Source organism: Ylistrum balloti, unplaced genomic scaffold, assembly GCF_031769215.1.
Source record: "Ylistrum balloti isolate Yb309-2 unplaced genomic scaffold, AGI_CSIRO_Ybal_v1 Utg369730, whole genome shotgun sequence".
In the NCBI taxonomy this organism is placed as follows: domain Eukaryota; kingdom Metazoa; phylum Mollusca; class Bivalvia; order Pectinida; family Pectinidae; genus Ylistrum; species Ylistrum balloti.
The window spans coordinates 2,094,286-2,110,508 of NW_026781945.1; the positions used below are offsets into that span (position 1 = coordinate 2,094,286).

General features: G+C 37.4%; 1 protein-coding gene across 1 annotated transcript in view; it reads right to left on the reverse strand.

Moving 5' to 3' along the window:
- Positions 1-16,223, reverse strand: part of LOC132565681 (centrosomal protein of 290 kDa-like) — a 57,382-nt gene that overhangs the window by 15,034 nt on the left and 26,125 nt on the right. The window contains exons 5-13 of the mRNA XM_060230377.1: positions 12,317-12,412; positions 11,805-11,876; positions 11,329-11,444; positions 10,966-11,037; positions 10,654-10,705; positions 9,257-9,295; positions 6,807-6,907; positions 6,314-6,640; positions 101-4,766 (exon numbers count right to left, since the gene is read on the reverse strand). Coding sequence (XP_060086360.1) covers positions 101-4,766; positions 6,314-6,640; positions 6,807-6,907; positions 9,257-9,295; positions 10,654-10,705; positions 10,966-11,037; positions 11,329-11,444; positions 11,805-11,876; positions 12,317-12,412 — 5,541 coding nt within the window. The remainder of the gene's footprint in view (positions 1-100; positions 4,767-6,313; positions 6,641-6,806; positions 6,908-9,256; positions 9,296-10,653; positions 10,706-10,965; positions 11,038-11,328; positions 11,445-11,804; positions 11,877-12,316; positions 12,413-16,223) is intronic.

The following is a 16,223-nucleotide window of genomic DNA, read 5'->3' on the forward strand; positions in this document are numbered from 1 at the left end:
GAATTTTGTCTTTTGTAACAATAATTGTTTTATGATTCTCAACAACAACTGATGTCTGCAAATCTGTAGCTATGACAGCTGTCTGCAGATCTTCATCTACAATAACTGTTGTCTGTAGTTCTTCAGCAACATCTGAATTTTGCAGGTCTTTTGTAACAATAATTGTTTGTTGTTCTTCAGCAACAGCTGTCTGTTGTTCCTCAACAACAGCATCTGGAGTCTGCAGAATTTCAACCACAGCTGCTGAATTTTGTCGATTTCCAGTAACAATAACTGTTTTATGCTCCTCAACAAGAGCAACTGATGTTTGCAAATCTGTAGCTACGACAGCTGTCTGCAGATCTTCATCTACAATAACTGATGTCTGTAGTTCTTCAGCAACAACATCTGAATTTTGCAGGTCTTTTGTAACAATAGTTTTTTGTTGATACTCAGCAACAACTGCTGATATTTTCTGGTCCTCAACATCAACGCCCGATGTCTGTAGATCTGTATTAACAGCAACTGTCTGCAAATCTTCAACAACAGAAGTTGATGTTTTCAGACCTTCAGTATCAACAGTTGTCTCTTGATCCTCTGCAACAGCAGTAGATGTTTGTGAATCTGTAGGTACGACAGTTGTCTGCAGATCTTTATTTACTATAACAAAAGCTGCTTGTTTATCTTCTGCAGTAGTAGTTGATGTTTGAAGGTCCTTAGCGACAGCATGCGATGTCTGTAGGTCCTTAGCAACTGCAGTTTTCTCAAGATTTTCAACAACAGCAGTTGATTTGTGTTTATCCTTACCAACATCATCTGTTGTCTGCAGGTTCTTACCAACAGCAAGTGATGTCTGTAGAACATTCCCATCAGCAACTGTCTGCACATCCTCTTCACCAAAAGCAGCGGTACCTGTAGCTGTCTGTTGATCATCTGCAACAGCAGCAGAAGTCTGCAGGTCCTCAACAATTGCATCTGATGTCTGCAGGTCCTTAGCTACAGCGACAGATATCCGTTGATCTTTAGCAATTCCAGCAGTCTTTAAGTCTTTAACAACAGCAGCTGATGTTGGAAGAACTTCAGAAACAAATGCTGTCTGTTGTTCTTCTGCAACAGCATCTAATGTTTGCAGATCCTTAGGTCCAGGAACTGATGTTGTTGGATCCTCTAAAACAGTGGTTGCTTTCTGCTGGTCATTGGAGACAGGTGCAGATACCTGAAAATCATTAGCGGGCCCAGTAAATATTTGCACATTCTCCACAACATCCTTTGGGGCTATTTTTAATGCTCCAATGTCTATAGTTACAGGTGTTGTAATTTCCTGTATGACTATTGTAGATTGCTTGATATCTTCTTTACTAGATGACTGGAGAGCTTCAGTAGAGTGGAGGTCTGAAAGCACATCCATTTTATTCTGAGAGTCCAAAACAGAGAGTTCTTGTTTTGCATTTTCCTCTGAAGGCTGATTTGAGGAACTTGTTGCTTTCTCCAAAAATTGATTCAATGTATCTGTTGCTTTCTCTGGCATCTGACTGGTTGTATCTGTTGCTTTCTCTGACATCTGATTGGTTGTATCTGTTGCTTTCTCTGACATCTGATTGGTTGTATCTGTTGCTTTCTCTGACATCTGATTGGTTGTATCTGTTGCTTTCTCTGACATCTGATTGGTTGTATCTGTCACTTTCCCAGTGAGCTGATTGGTTGTATCTGTTGCTTTCTCTGGCATCTGATTGGTTGTATCTGTCACTTTCCCAGTGAGCTGATTGGTTGTATCTGTTGCTTTCTCTGACATCTGATTGGTTGTATCTGTCACTTTCCCAGTGAGCTGATTGGTTGTATCTGTTGCTTTCTCTGACATCTGATTGGTTGTATCTGTCACTTTCCCAGTGAGCTGAATGGCTGTATCCGTTGTTTCTACTGTTTGTTGATTTGCTGTTAGCCCTGCCAGCTGATTAACTGAAATAAGAGCAGATTCCGCTTTAACAACCTGATCATTAGTAGTTAGGGATTTTTCCATCACTTGGCCGCCTTCTTTCTGAACTGCAACATTTAACTCTTGATCCTGATAAGAGTTATTCTTCCCTACATCTACAACATCCTCATTTTCCACCTTACCTATCACTGTACTGCTTCCTGAATGTATCTCTTTTGCTGTTTCTCCCTTTGCAATATCTGTTATTTCTTCTACTTTGTCAAAGTTTTGTTTGACCAGTTCATTGATATCCACCTGTTCCTCAATAACTTTGTTACTGTAGTTCAGCTCCACAGTTGTATCAATCTCCACATCTTCTTCAGAATCTTTGACAAATATTTGATTAGCTGAAGTTTTCTCATATGTGTCTGTTCTAGCTCCTGTATCTTCTCCAGTATCTGCCTTCCCTCTGGCATGTATATCTAATCCCTTTTCTTGATCAACATTGATAATCTCTGTTGTCTTCACACTGACCTTAGTTGTTGATACAGCCTCAACAGTAACCTCTGATTTCTCAGTACTGAGGTCAGACACAGCCTCAACAGTAACCTCTGATTTCTCAGTACTGAGGTCAGACACAGCCTCAACAGTAACCTCTGATTTCTCAGTACTGAGGTCAGACACAGCCTCAACAGTAACCTCTGATTTCTCAGTACTGAGGTCAGACACAGCCTCAACAGTAACCTCTGATGTCTCAGTACTAAGGTCAGACACAGCCTCAACAGTAACCTCTGATTTCTCAGTACTGAGGTCAGACACAGCCTCAACAGTACCCTCTGATTTCACAGTACTGAGGTCAGACACAGCCTCGACAGTAACCTCTGATTTCTCAGTACTGAGGTCAGACACAGCATCAACAGTACCCTCTGATGTCTCAGTACTGAGGTCAGACACAGCCTCAACAGTATCCTCTGATTTCTCAGTTCTGAGGTCAGACACAGCCTCAACAGTAACCTCTGATTTCTCAGTACTGAGGTCAGACACAGCCTCAACAGTACCCTCTGATTTCTCAGCACTGAGGTCAGACACAGCCTCAACAGTACCCTCTGATTTCTCAGTACTGAGGTCAGACACAGCCTCAACAGTACCCTCTGATTTCACAGCACTGAGGTCAGACACAACCTCAACAGTAACCTCTGATTTCTCACTACTGAGGTCAGACACAGCCTCAACAGTACCCTCTGACTTCTCAGTACTGAGGTCAGATACAGCCTCAACAGTTCCCTCTGATTTCTCAGCACTGAGGTCAGATACAGCCTCAACAGTACCTTCTGATTTCACAGCACTGAGGTCAGACACAGCCTCAACAGTAACCTCTGATTTCACAGCACTGAGGTCAGACACAGCCTCAACAGTACCCTCTGACTTCTCAGTACTGAGGTCAGATACAGCCTCAACAGTTCCCTCTGATTTCTCAGCACTGAGGTCAGATACAGCCTCAACAGTACCCTCTGATTTCACAGCACTGAGGTCAGACACAGCCTCAACAGTAACCTCTGATTTCTTGGTACTGATGTCAGATACAGCCTCAACAGTAACCTCTGATTTCACAGTACTGAGGTCAGACACAGCCTCAACAGTACCCTCTGATTTCACAGTACTGAGGTCAGACACAGCCTCGACAGTAACCTCTGATTTCTCAGTACTGAGGTCAGACACAACCTCAACAGTAACCTCTGATTTCACAGTACTGAGGTCAGATACAGCCTCAACAGTACCCTCTGATTTCACAGTACTGAGGTCAGACACAGCCTCAACAGTAACCTCTGATTTCTCAGTACTGAGGTCAGACACAACCTCAACAGTTCCCTCTGATTTCTCAGTTCTGAGGTCAGACACAACCTCAACAGTTCCCTCTGATTTCTCAGTCTTGTGAACAGATACAGCCTCAACAGTACCCTCTGATTTCACAGTCTTGTGAACAGATACAGCCTCAACAGTACCCTCTGATTTCTCAGTCCTTAGGTCAGACACAGCCTCAACAGTACCCTCTGATTTCACAGTCTTGTGAACAGATACAGCCTCAACAGAATCCTCCGATTTCTCAGTCCTAAGGTCAGACACAGCCTCAAGAGTACCCTCTGATTTCTCAGTCCTAAGGTCAGACACAGCCTCAACAGTAACCTCTGATTTCTCAGTACTGAGGTCAGACACAGCCTCAACAGTACCCTCTGATTTCTCAGTCCTGTGAACAGATACAACCTCAACAGAATCCTCTGATTTCTCAGTACTGAGGTCAGACACAGCCTCAACAGTACCCTCTGATTGCTCAGTCCTAAGGTCAGACACAACCTCAACGGTACCCTCTGATTTCACAGTCCTGTGAACAGATACAACCTCAACAGTACTCTCTGATTTTTCTGTACTGTGAACAGATACAACCTCAACAGTACCCTCTGATTTCTCAGTACTGAGGTCAGACACAGCCTCAACAGTATCCTGTGATTTCTCCGTACTGAAGTCCAATACAGCCTTTGCCTTCTTCGCTAATTCATTTTCAGTTTTATCCTTAACTTTTCTCACCAATGTCTCTTTTGGCTTCATTTCTAAAATTATCTCTGACTTTTCAACAAACAGTGCGTGTGATGCCACCTTCATTGTTTGCTCTGGTTTCCCCTGCAATGTTCCAGCTGATTGGTTGGATCCTTCCAAGCTTATCTTTTCTAAGTTCTCTTCTGATTTAGGAATATTTTCCGAAGTTCCGTGGACATCAACAATTTCTTCCTGCTTCTCAGGTTCCGCACCCTGCTTTACATCATCAGGATCTCCTGCACTCTTGTCTGTATCTCCATCAGAATTGCTATCTATGCTAGATCTGGGAGAGAAACAGGTCATTGTCAGAAGAGAAACCATTGTTAAATGTGTTAGTAATATGATGTAGTTTGTGTTTCTCATTTCTTTAACATGTCGGTTTTTTTTTTTATCAAACATTAGACTAACAGAGTCACTTCCTTTAAAAAATTGATTACAAACAGACAGATATTATCAAAGTTTCTTACAGAGGGAATAATCATTGAACTAAGTGTATAAATATCCTGTAATTTGTTTATAGTGCTTCACAGAATGGGCTATCAATACTCTCATTCATTACTGATATATGGCTGCTCCTCATTTTCCCAATGTTAATTTTATTGACCATAACTAATAAAATGCCAGCAGGGAAATATTTCAAATACTATAAAGTAACTTTTCTTTTCTTGTTTCTTCTTTTGTTTAGAAATTCTCGACCATCCCCAAAAACCTGAAAATAATCCTAATATTTACTGTACAATCATTTTCGTTTCAATGATGCTGAAATAAAGCTCTTCACCCGATATCAAGATATACAGGTTTCTGATCAAAGTTGATGATATATTTAGGTCAAGGTTTCCTTGATATTAAAGTAATACATGTTAACTGGTATCAATTATCTTAATTATTATCAACTTTATTACGTTATCTTTGATATTGCAGGTGGTTGCTGGTTGACTTTCAGTACCCAAGATTTGTCTTAATGTGCAAATTTGTACTATAGATTAGTATTTGCTTGTGTATGTTTTGTGTGATCTTGCACTATTATTCACACTGGAGTTTGTGAGATATCTAGCTGGTTCTACAGCTGTTTTGAGTAAGAAACATGTTACACATATAAACAAAAGAAACTTTAAAAGTGTTAATGATTACAAAACTACTGTTATTTCAACACTCATGCAACAGATTCTGTTAGACTAATTCCCATTCCTAAGCTGCCTTGATCTGATTTAGCTATCACTTCTATCAGCACTTATGTGGTAATGGGTTGTCAGGTAGTGTAGTGCTAATCTACTCGCTTTTCACCTAGTCAACTTGGGTTCAGTTTCCAGAATGGACATGAAAAGGTATGGGTTCATCTGCCCAACCCTTAGGGTTTTCCCCAGCTACTCCAGTTTCCTCCCACAGTAAGACCCCCTCCCTCAAATGCACACTTCCATTTAGGCCAATTAGAGTGATTCATATAAGCTGATAGCTTGTTTTGCAATTGCTGTAAAATAGATAAAGTTTCTATTTACATATGTCTGGTAATAATCCTGTTTATTCTCTGTTACCTTTGATTGAAAGGTCATATGTTGATCCAAACAGCTATTCATGGGATGAAAAAAATATACAGAGAGTCAAAAGTGAAAACAATGTACAGAGAGTCAAACAGGGAAAACAATATACACAGAGTCAAATAGTGTATTTCCCCTCATTTTGTCACAGGCAGGTGAAATTATTACACCTAAACTGAATTTACAATATCCATTAATGTGAGTTAAAATGTCAGATCAAAGAAGCTTTCCCCCCACCACAACTATTCTCTACCTCATGAAAATACCCCATCACCTACTATAAAAAATTGCTTACCTGTCTGCTCGCGGCTGGCTGGCTGCTGTATCAGGGAGTAGCCTCCTTTTGGTTTTGCGCACTTTGCGACTCCTGCCCGTTGATTCATCATTCCCAGTTTTCTCCTCTGAGTCACCTTCACTTGTATTGCCTTGATTACCACTGACTTTCTGTGATTCACTGTAATGACCGTTTTGATGAAAAGACAAATTTCTAGATTCTACTAAGTCACTATGAGTACTATAACTAATCTGACCGTCATGGTCATCGTCATAATCTACTTCTATGTCATCCTCCTCTACATCTGGTGTGTCCTCGGATACCGATTCCCCAAATGGTGGCTGCCCCCTAAAACAAAATGAGATGTATTAAAATACTGACCGGATCTATGATAAGATTACCTCCAAAGTTAACTTCTATTCCTGCTGGTAACAACATTTAACTTTTTATTTCATTTCTCGTCTCCTACAGCCATAAAGAATAAAATCAAATTTGCTGGTGACATAAACCTTACCTGTTACTTGGGAAGTAGTCGCCAAGGACTGAGCCCTGTTTGGATAGCTGGTCACGACGACTGGACACTGTCGGCTTTGTTCTTGCTTCTGTTTCAAGAACCTTTAAGAAAAACAACACATCTGGTGTAAGCATGGAGTCATATAATGAATTTATCAATTGTTATCAGCCTCAATAAGTGAGTTCTTAAATCTAACACATGTCCCATTTAAAACCTAAAATATGAAAAATTATGCTCTTTTGAACAAATTCCATTAGTCTAACAAATGATAAGAATTTACAAGTTTTACCTATATCCTCTGATGTAATCCAGATTACCTATAGAAATGTTGGAGTAGATTCTGAGTGTCTAATTTAAAATTATATTATCACTGAATTACAATACAAATGAATTACATTAAAGTGGATTCTGAGTGTCTAATTTAAAATTTCAATGTCACTGAATCACAATATAATTGAATTACAACGTCAACAAATAACAACATGGTCTGTATTTATTACACAATCTATCCATGTCTGGTACAATACCAGTCTACTTAAGTTCAGTAGAAAAGTCCTGTAAAAAGTCCATAGGCTTATCACCAAATTAAAACATTATAATTTACAGGAATTAGTAAACAATTGTACAAGTTTATCCTTTATTCTAACTAAAATATTATGATAAAAAATTCCAACTAATTTTTCTTTGTAGTCTAAATATAGATTGTCATCAATAAACAAAACAACTTCTATTCTGGTTATTCACAAATTTATCACCTATTCATAAACAATTTGTTTAGTATTGAATTAGCAAATTATTTATATTGGAAGAAGAATAAGATATAAACTAAAAGTTTAAACCTGGAACATGGAACTGAAAAATTAAACATAAACAAGGTGAACATCCAAACTTAATTGAAAAATGAACCATGTATCTTATTACATGAGAGGAAATTATCTTGCTCAGACGCGACATACTACCAAACAAGGTTTATGCAGCCATACTTTTAGCCAATCAAAAATATACACTTATATGTCTATTATCGCAAATTTGTGGACTCATAATTCTGTGTTTTGAGGTCAAACAATGTCAACTGAAGGATGAAAGAGTCTTCTGATAGTAAAATATATGGTTCAATTTTAATTCAGACTGCAAAACAACTGGGAATAGCTTTGAACATGCAATTCTGACCTAAAGCTAAATGTTAAGAGCGCTTGGCCTTGTATAGCATCAGAAAATTAACACTTCTATCTGGTTAGTTCATGTTGTGACATTGCTGTGCAATCATTGATATATTACAAATATAATGTTTTAAATCCAACATTCACTGAATTAGATAGTATCTCTAATCTAATATTGTCTAATTCTTTTTCCTGATATTTTTTCTATTATACAAACCAATTTCAAACTATTAAGCAACCTCTATTGTTCTGTATATTTTAACTGCACACCTGAATAAGACAACGGCCATCAGAGACAGGTTATGCTTCCCAAATGGAACAAAATTGAAGTATGAAAAATAACGAAGGGTATAAAAGAGTGACGGTTCTAGTTCATTACATTTCTCCTTGTTGGGATTTATCTACCTATGAAGTTTCATGATGATACCTCTAATAGTTTTAGTGTAATGCTCCTGACAAAATATTAAGTATCAAAAATAACGATACCTCTAATAGTTTTAGTGTAATGCTCCTGACAAAATTTTAAGTATCAAAAATAACAAAGGGCATTAACTCCTAAATTATTCACCTTGTTGAAATCTATCTACCTATGAAGTTTCATGATGATACCTCTAATAGTTTTAGTGTAATGCTCCTGACAAAATTTTAAGTATCAAAAATAACAAAGGGCATTAACTCCTAAATTATTCACCTTGTTGAGATCTATCTACCTATGGAGTTTTATGTTGATACCTCTCATTATTTTTGTGTTATGCTGCAGACAAAATTATAACTGACAGACAAATGGATGAATGGACAGACGGATGGAGGGACAAAGCTGCGACTATATGCCTTCTTTTTGGGAAGCGTTAAAAACTATCTATAAATATCTATAACATGTAAAAACCTACTACTTATCCACTAACCACTTTTACCTCAATGACAATATTTAAATCAATAAAATAGTGAAATATAGTAACAAATTATACAAATTATAAAACAGCCAAGCCTATATCACAAGTCTGAGGAAAGCTCCACCAAAAACAGCTGCATGTTAAAATGAAAAGAATGCACAATTAAATGACATAAAGTTGGAGCACAAGCAAGTTGTTTTTTTTTTTTTTCTCAAAAGCAGTCTTATTTGGTGTACAATTTCAGCAAGTGCAGTAAGCTTGGCTGTAAATACTGGTAGATAAAGAAATAACACAAGCATGCAAAAACTTTAAACAAGAACCGTAAGTATCCCAACTAAGTCAGTTCAGACAGGAGATAAGTGGGTAAGGTTCTGAGAGGGGTCGGGCATGAATATACCTGGTGGAGATCGTCACTCAAAGAAGAGACACTTAGATCCTCCTGGTGTAGGATTGTTCAAAACAACAAACACACAGTATGTAGAGGTCAGTCAAGTAACACATTTAATATAGAGATTTATTACCAACATTTCCTCAGTTCAAACAAAGTTAACAAGGAATTTTCATGTAAAAGTTCTCATAGGAGACCAGACTTTTAAAAGAACCTCAAAACTAGACTGAATGGTTTATTTAATTGACAGGGAAGCCATGATGTCCTCGAGGAAATGCTGTTTACACGTTGCTATGGAAACACTCCATTTAGTGTTAGTGAAGGAGAGAATCTAATGGTCATTGTTATTACATTGGTACAGAGGAAATACCAAAGAAATGTTATCAAGACGAAGTATGGTGGAAGATGAATCTTAGAAAGATCAGAAAATGTGCTTAAAAAGAAATGTACATTGGTAGACAATCATATTGTGCAACCAAAATAAGAATAAAATTTTTCCCAGAAATAAATTCTTTTGAACAGATTTTCCTTCAGCAGTTATAATTAAGGTGCTGCTGGCATTGATAGGAGTACAATGTGAGCATCATATATGATGGTTAGAAATGAGCCGATATATATACTGCCTTACTGACAATATTAGTACATGTGGTACACAGGTAGTCAGTCTCTAAGCTTTTAAAGGCGTGAACACAATGTTCAATTTGTTTTATAATTATCTTATCATGATTTGTGTAATAGATTTGTTTCTTGTCTTCAGATCATTCATCAGTGGATTTCAAAATATTTTTCTCTCGTATATCATACATGGTTATGAAGTATTCTACATTGAAATTACAGAACAATGTATCCACACATATAATTACAATACATTTATTATCTTTGATAAAGATGTATTGGGCACCAGTATATGGTTTAGTATGTTTAAAGAGAAGAAAAATCAAATTCTATTTGATGTAAATACTGAAATCGTAACTAAAGATACAAATCAAGTTCGTGGATTAAAAATAGCATTTTCTGAAGACAAGAATCCCTATGAGATTGTTACAAAAAAAGCCACTGAAATTAAATGATTCTGAACATGAAGTTTACAAATTGCTAAAGTGTGCTCTTATTTGGATTCTGCCCACACTAGTGCCAATTATACAGAAAGCTTGGCTATTATCATATGAAGTGTTATTTTCTATAAAGCTCCCATTTAGAGATTATATAATAAAAAAATTGGATATTAAATTTTTTCTGACTGAAGTTTTGATCTTCCATTTGTTACTGGATCAATTTTGTTGCAGTTAATAATTTTGACACAAACAACAGAATGACGGGTGTGATGAATAGATAAGGGCCTGTTTGGTGCTCTATAATTGGGGTTTATGAGCTCTCCTGTCTGAAGGTGACAAAGTGGTCTGTACCCGCCTTGTCTCCGCTTCATCCTTGTCGTCTCGGAGCTGTTGGTTGATGTCTCTGAGGAAAGAAACCAAAAGTATCACAGTACAATAATTTCTATTCTACATTTTATGAGAGAAAATATAACAAGATATTTCATCACTGTATGATCTTTGTTAGATCTTTATCATCTTGATCTATCTTTGGGCCAAAAACATTGCATTAGATAATATGATAATTAGCATAATGTTAAAGTTAGGTTTCTGAACCAGTTGTGCTACACAACTAATGCAGCAGATTTGTTGTACTATCAGGACAAAATACTTCACAAGGATTACCTAAGGGAATCCAATTGTTTGACAAGACTCTCTCTCTCCAAGGCAATACCCTCTGTCACCTTCAGCGCTGCCCTGTAACAGAATTAGGATCTGTATTTGCAAACCATGACAGATCAGAATGTAATCTACTTACATCTGTGACAAACAATTGGTATTTATTATGTTCTAATTTAAAAATTCTAGGTTGATATCAAGATAAAACAATATATTAAGTATTTTTGCAAAAGGACCTGAAACAAGAAAACTGTGAGTGTTGATCACTAAGATACGACATAACAAGGAGCAGGTAGAGTTATGGAATATGTTGGACAGGTTTTCAGTATGAAAATAAGTTGAACTTTCACCTATTGACATATGACCTACCGTGCCCTTTCACGTTTCTCATCCTTGGACTGGATGCGTAGCTGGTCTATGTAGGACTTGGATTCCTCTAGTCCATCCTCAGACTTCCTCAGCTGAATTTGCAGGTCCTCTTTTTCCTATAAGACATAAGATCAGTATAACAGTAAGAGGTATTGAGGGCCTGTAGTTAATCCTTAGAGTGGTAATATATGATAAATACTGATGTCCTGCAGTCATTACTTGTAATTTGCCTAAAACGGACAGAACAAGTTACAAACTAAACTTTCCCAGTGTTAACCTAAACCAAACGCTATAAAGCTATGTTGTTATACTCTCTAAGTAAAGTGTACAAGGCACAGAATTACAGCACATGTCATCTGACTGTGAAGAATTTATCTCTATTTTGAAAACTTTCCACAAAGGAGCTGTAATGTGTCTGTCTTACAAAGGACATCAACATAAGGACCATATTGGACACTACTAGATGTTGGCCTTACCCTCTGTAGTTTCTCATTCTCTTGTTTTGTCTCACTTTCAGCCACATTCAACTGTGATAACCTATTTTCCATCTGAAAATACAGTTGTCTAGTTAAGTATCACACAAAATAGGAAAACATTTCATCAAAAACAATATAATTTAGATCAACATACTAATTCCTGTTTCTGTACAAGGACAAGGTTTTATAGGTAACATCCCCTAAAATCCTGTATAGTGATGCCAAATTACCAAGATAAGGAGTACAGGAAAAGTGTTAAAGTTTCAGCTAAGTTACATCTGTTAAGTAACACATAAAAATTGAAGATATTTTTTCTTAATATTTTAGAAACAGGAATGACAGAAAAATACTATTTCATATGTCTGGATGAAGGATGGGATATTTCACTCTTAAGATCGTAAAATGTGGTATAACCTTCTGAAATCCTTAGGTTTTACATTTTGTGACCCCTCGAGTGGAACATCCCTATCCTCCATCCCGAAGTATAATCTGTACTGCCACCTTTAACCTACCTCCTGGTGTTTCAGTAACAATTCTTGGAGTTGTCTGTCTTTCTCTTTAAGCTCTGCCTCCATACTGTCTTTCATCTGCTGTTCTTTTAACTGTTCCTGAAATAAGAGTAACCATTAATCTTAATATTTACCAACCCTCCAAGGTTCACAGGTATATCTGACAGATCAGTAGGAGGACAGATCAAATAACCAGGATAATAACACATGATGGAGTAAGCTGTTTCTACTGTAAAGTGAGAAGGTAGAGGGTAGGGAATGGATGATAGAGCATAAAGAGAAAAGAAAACGGGTAGAGAGTGATGAGTAGAGGATAAAAGGAAGACATTTGAGGGGAAAGTGCAAAAAGTAATGGGTAGAGGGTATATAGTTGAGAGAAAAAGTAAAAAGTTGTGTAAAGAGTAATGGGTAGAGGGTATATGGTTGAGAGTAAAGGGTAAAAGGTTGAGTAAAGAGTAATGGGTAGAGGGTATATGGTTGAGAGTAAAGGGTAAAAGGTTGAGTAAAGAGTAATGGGTAGAGGGTATATGGTTGAGAGTAAAGGGTAAAAGGTTGAGTAAAGAGTAATGGGTAGAGGGTATATGGTTGAGAGTAAAGGGTAAAAAGTTGAGTAAAGAGTAATGGGTAGAGGGTATATAGCTGAGAGTAAAGGGTAAAAGGTTGAGTAAAGAGTAATGGGTAGAGGGTATATAGCTGAGAGTAAAGGGTAAAAGGTTGAGTAAAGAGTAATGGGTAGAGGGTATATAGTTGAGAGTAAAGTGTAAAAGGTTGAGTAAAGAGTAATGGGTAGAGGGTATATAGCTGAGAGTAAAGAGTAAAAAGTTGTGTAAAGAGTAATGGGTAGAGGGTATATAGTTGAGAGTAAAGGGTAAAAGGTTGAGTAAAGAGTAATGGGTAGAGGGTATATGGTTGAGAGTAAAGGGTAAAATGTTGAGTAAAGAGTACTGGGTAGAGGGTATATAGCTGAGAGTAAAGGGTAAAATGTTGAGTAAAGAGTACTGGGTAGAGGGTATATAGCTGAGAGTAAAGGGTAAAAGGTTGAGTAAAGAGTAATGGGTAGAGGGTATATAGTTGAGAGTAAAGGGTAAAAGGTTGAGTAAAGAGTAATGGGTAGAGGGTATATAGTTGAGAGTAAAGGGTAAAAGGTTGAGTAAAGAGTAATGGGTAAAGGGCAGAAGTGGAGGAAAGAGAGTAAAGGATAGAAAACATAGAGATATGAATAGAGAGTAAAGGGTAAAATGTTTAGAGTAATGGGTAGAAGGTAGATTAAACAGGTGAGATGTTAGTGTAGGGTTAGTCTGGATGATACAAGGATTGATTCGAGTTGGAATTTTGGGAGGCTGGATTAGTGAAGAGTGCTTTCCTTTGGGTAAAGTTGGATTTTGGGAGGCTGGGGTAGTGAAGACTGCTTTCCTTTGGGTAAAGTTGGATTTTGGGATGCTGGGGTAGTGAAGACTGCTTTCCTTTGGGTAAAGTTGGATTTTGGGATGCTGGGGTAGTGAAGAGTGCTTTCCTTTGGGTAAAGTTGGAATTTTGGGAGGCTGGGGTAGTGAAGAGTGCTTTCCTTTGGGTAAAGTTGGAATTTTGGGAGGCTGGGGTAGTGAAGAGTGCTTTCCTTTGGGTAAAGTTGAATTTTGGGAGGCTGGGGTAGTGAAGAGTGCTTTCCTTTGGGTAAAGTTGGATTTTGGGAGGCTGGAGTAGTAAAGAGTGCTTTCCTGGAGGTGGAGTAAGGCCTAACAAGACTGCATTTTATTATAGAAAAGTTGGTCAAATGGGAATTTCAATTTCATGCAATTCTACAAAAAACCAAGGGAATTTACTGTATATTTAGGTAAACAGCTGTATAGAGGTAATCCTGGTGTGTGTTTTATATTGAGGAAGATAAACAGGATTTATCAGTTTTGAAAATAAAGGGCTGCCCTTCGTTGTCTGTAGGATTTAGAAATTCTTGGGATGCCCATAAGGCAATGATAAACCAATGATTTGACCTGAGACATCATTTTAACAAACACTATGGAGATTTTATAATATACCATCATTGCTATCTCAAGTTTATATATAAAAATGTCAACAGTAATAAAACATTGTGGTAACAACACTACCACAATTCATATTGACATTTTATTGTCCCATCCCATTTTCCAACAGACGAATGAAAGGGACAGTGACAACATTACTCATTTATATCTAGTCATTTGTAACAAATAGGAGATAAATATCAGTCTTGTTTAACAATAGACATTGATAATAAATATGCACATAGCTGCCTTTGTACAAACACACAGATGTGCATACATACTGTTACAAAATGAAGCAAATTATCTACCAAATTATCCTAATTTCTTTCCAGCTTGCTCCCAAACCCCCTACCAGGCCTTTACCCCTGGTTCTTGAGCAGAGGATTCTGCCCCCAACACCCCAAAATTGCTTGGCTATGCACCTGGAAAAAGAGGAACACTTCTGTGCAATAACCTAGCTGTAAGAGGTACTGTCTAAATTTACAAAGAATATGACTTTGTATACACTCTTAGGAATCACACCATTAATGTATATTTACAATAGTGATAATGTTAATTCTAATCAGGATTGAGAGCTTTATATACAGATTTAATACCAGACCTGGTCACATCAGAGTCAGGTTGATAAAACACAGGTTTAAAGCTCAGGCCGGTACATAATACACTGTAGATTAAATCTTTCTAATACTGTAAATGGATAATCATTCCTACCATACAGCTGACATATCAATGTCTTACCATACAGCTGACATATCAATGTCTTACCATACAGCTGACATATCAATGTCTTACCATACAGCTGACATATCAATGTCTTACCATACAGCTGACATATCAATGTCTTACCAAATGGCTGACATATCAATGTCTTACCAAACGGCTGACAACCTCATATCTCACCAAACGGCTGACAACCTCATATCTCACCAAACGACTGACAACTTCATATCTTACCAAACGGCTGACTGTTTCATATCTTACCATATGGCTAACATCTGGATTCTTACCATATGGCTAACATCTAGATTCTTACCATATGTTTGACATCTGGATTCTTACCATATGGCTGACATCTTGATTCTTACCATATGTCTGACATCTGGATAATTACCATATGACTGACATATTGATTTTTATCATATGGCAGACATCTGGATTCTTACGATATGGCAGACATCTGGATTTTTACCTTATGGCAGACATCTGGATTCTTACCATATGGCTGACATCTGGATTCTTACCATATGGCAGACATCTGGATTCTTACCATATGGCTGACATCTGGATTCTTACCATATGGCAGACATCTGGATTCTTACCATATGGCTGACATCTTGATTCTTACCATATGTCTGACATCTGGATTCTTACCATATGACTGACATCTTGATTTATATCATATGGCAGACATCTGGATTCTAACCATATGGCTAACATCTGGACTACCATATGGCAGACATCTTGATTCTTACCATATGTCTGACATCTGGATAATTACCATATGACTGACATATTGATTTTTATCATATGGCAGACATCTGGATTCTTACGATATGGCAGACATCTGGATTTTTACCTTATGGCAGACATCTGGATTCTTACCATATGGCTGACATCTGGATTCTTACCATATGGCAGACATCTGGATTCTTACCATATGGCTGACATCTGGATTCTTACCATATGGCAGACATCTGGATTCTTACCATATGGCTGACATCTTGATTCTTACCATATGTCTGACATCTGGATTCTTACCATATGACTGACATCTTGATTTATATCATATGGCAGACATCTGGATTCTAACCATATGGCTAACATCTGGACTACCATATGGCAGACATCTGGATTCTTACCATATGGCAGACATCTGGATTTTTACCATATGG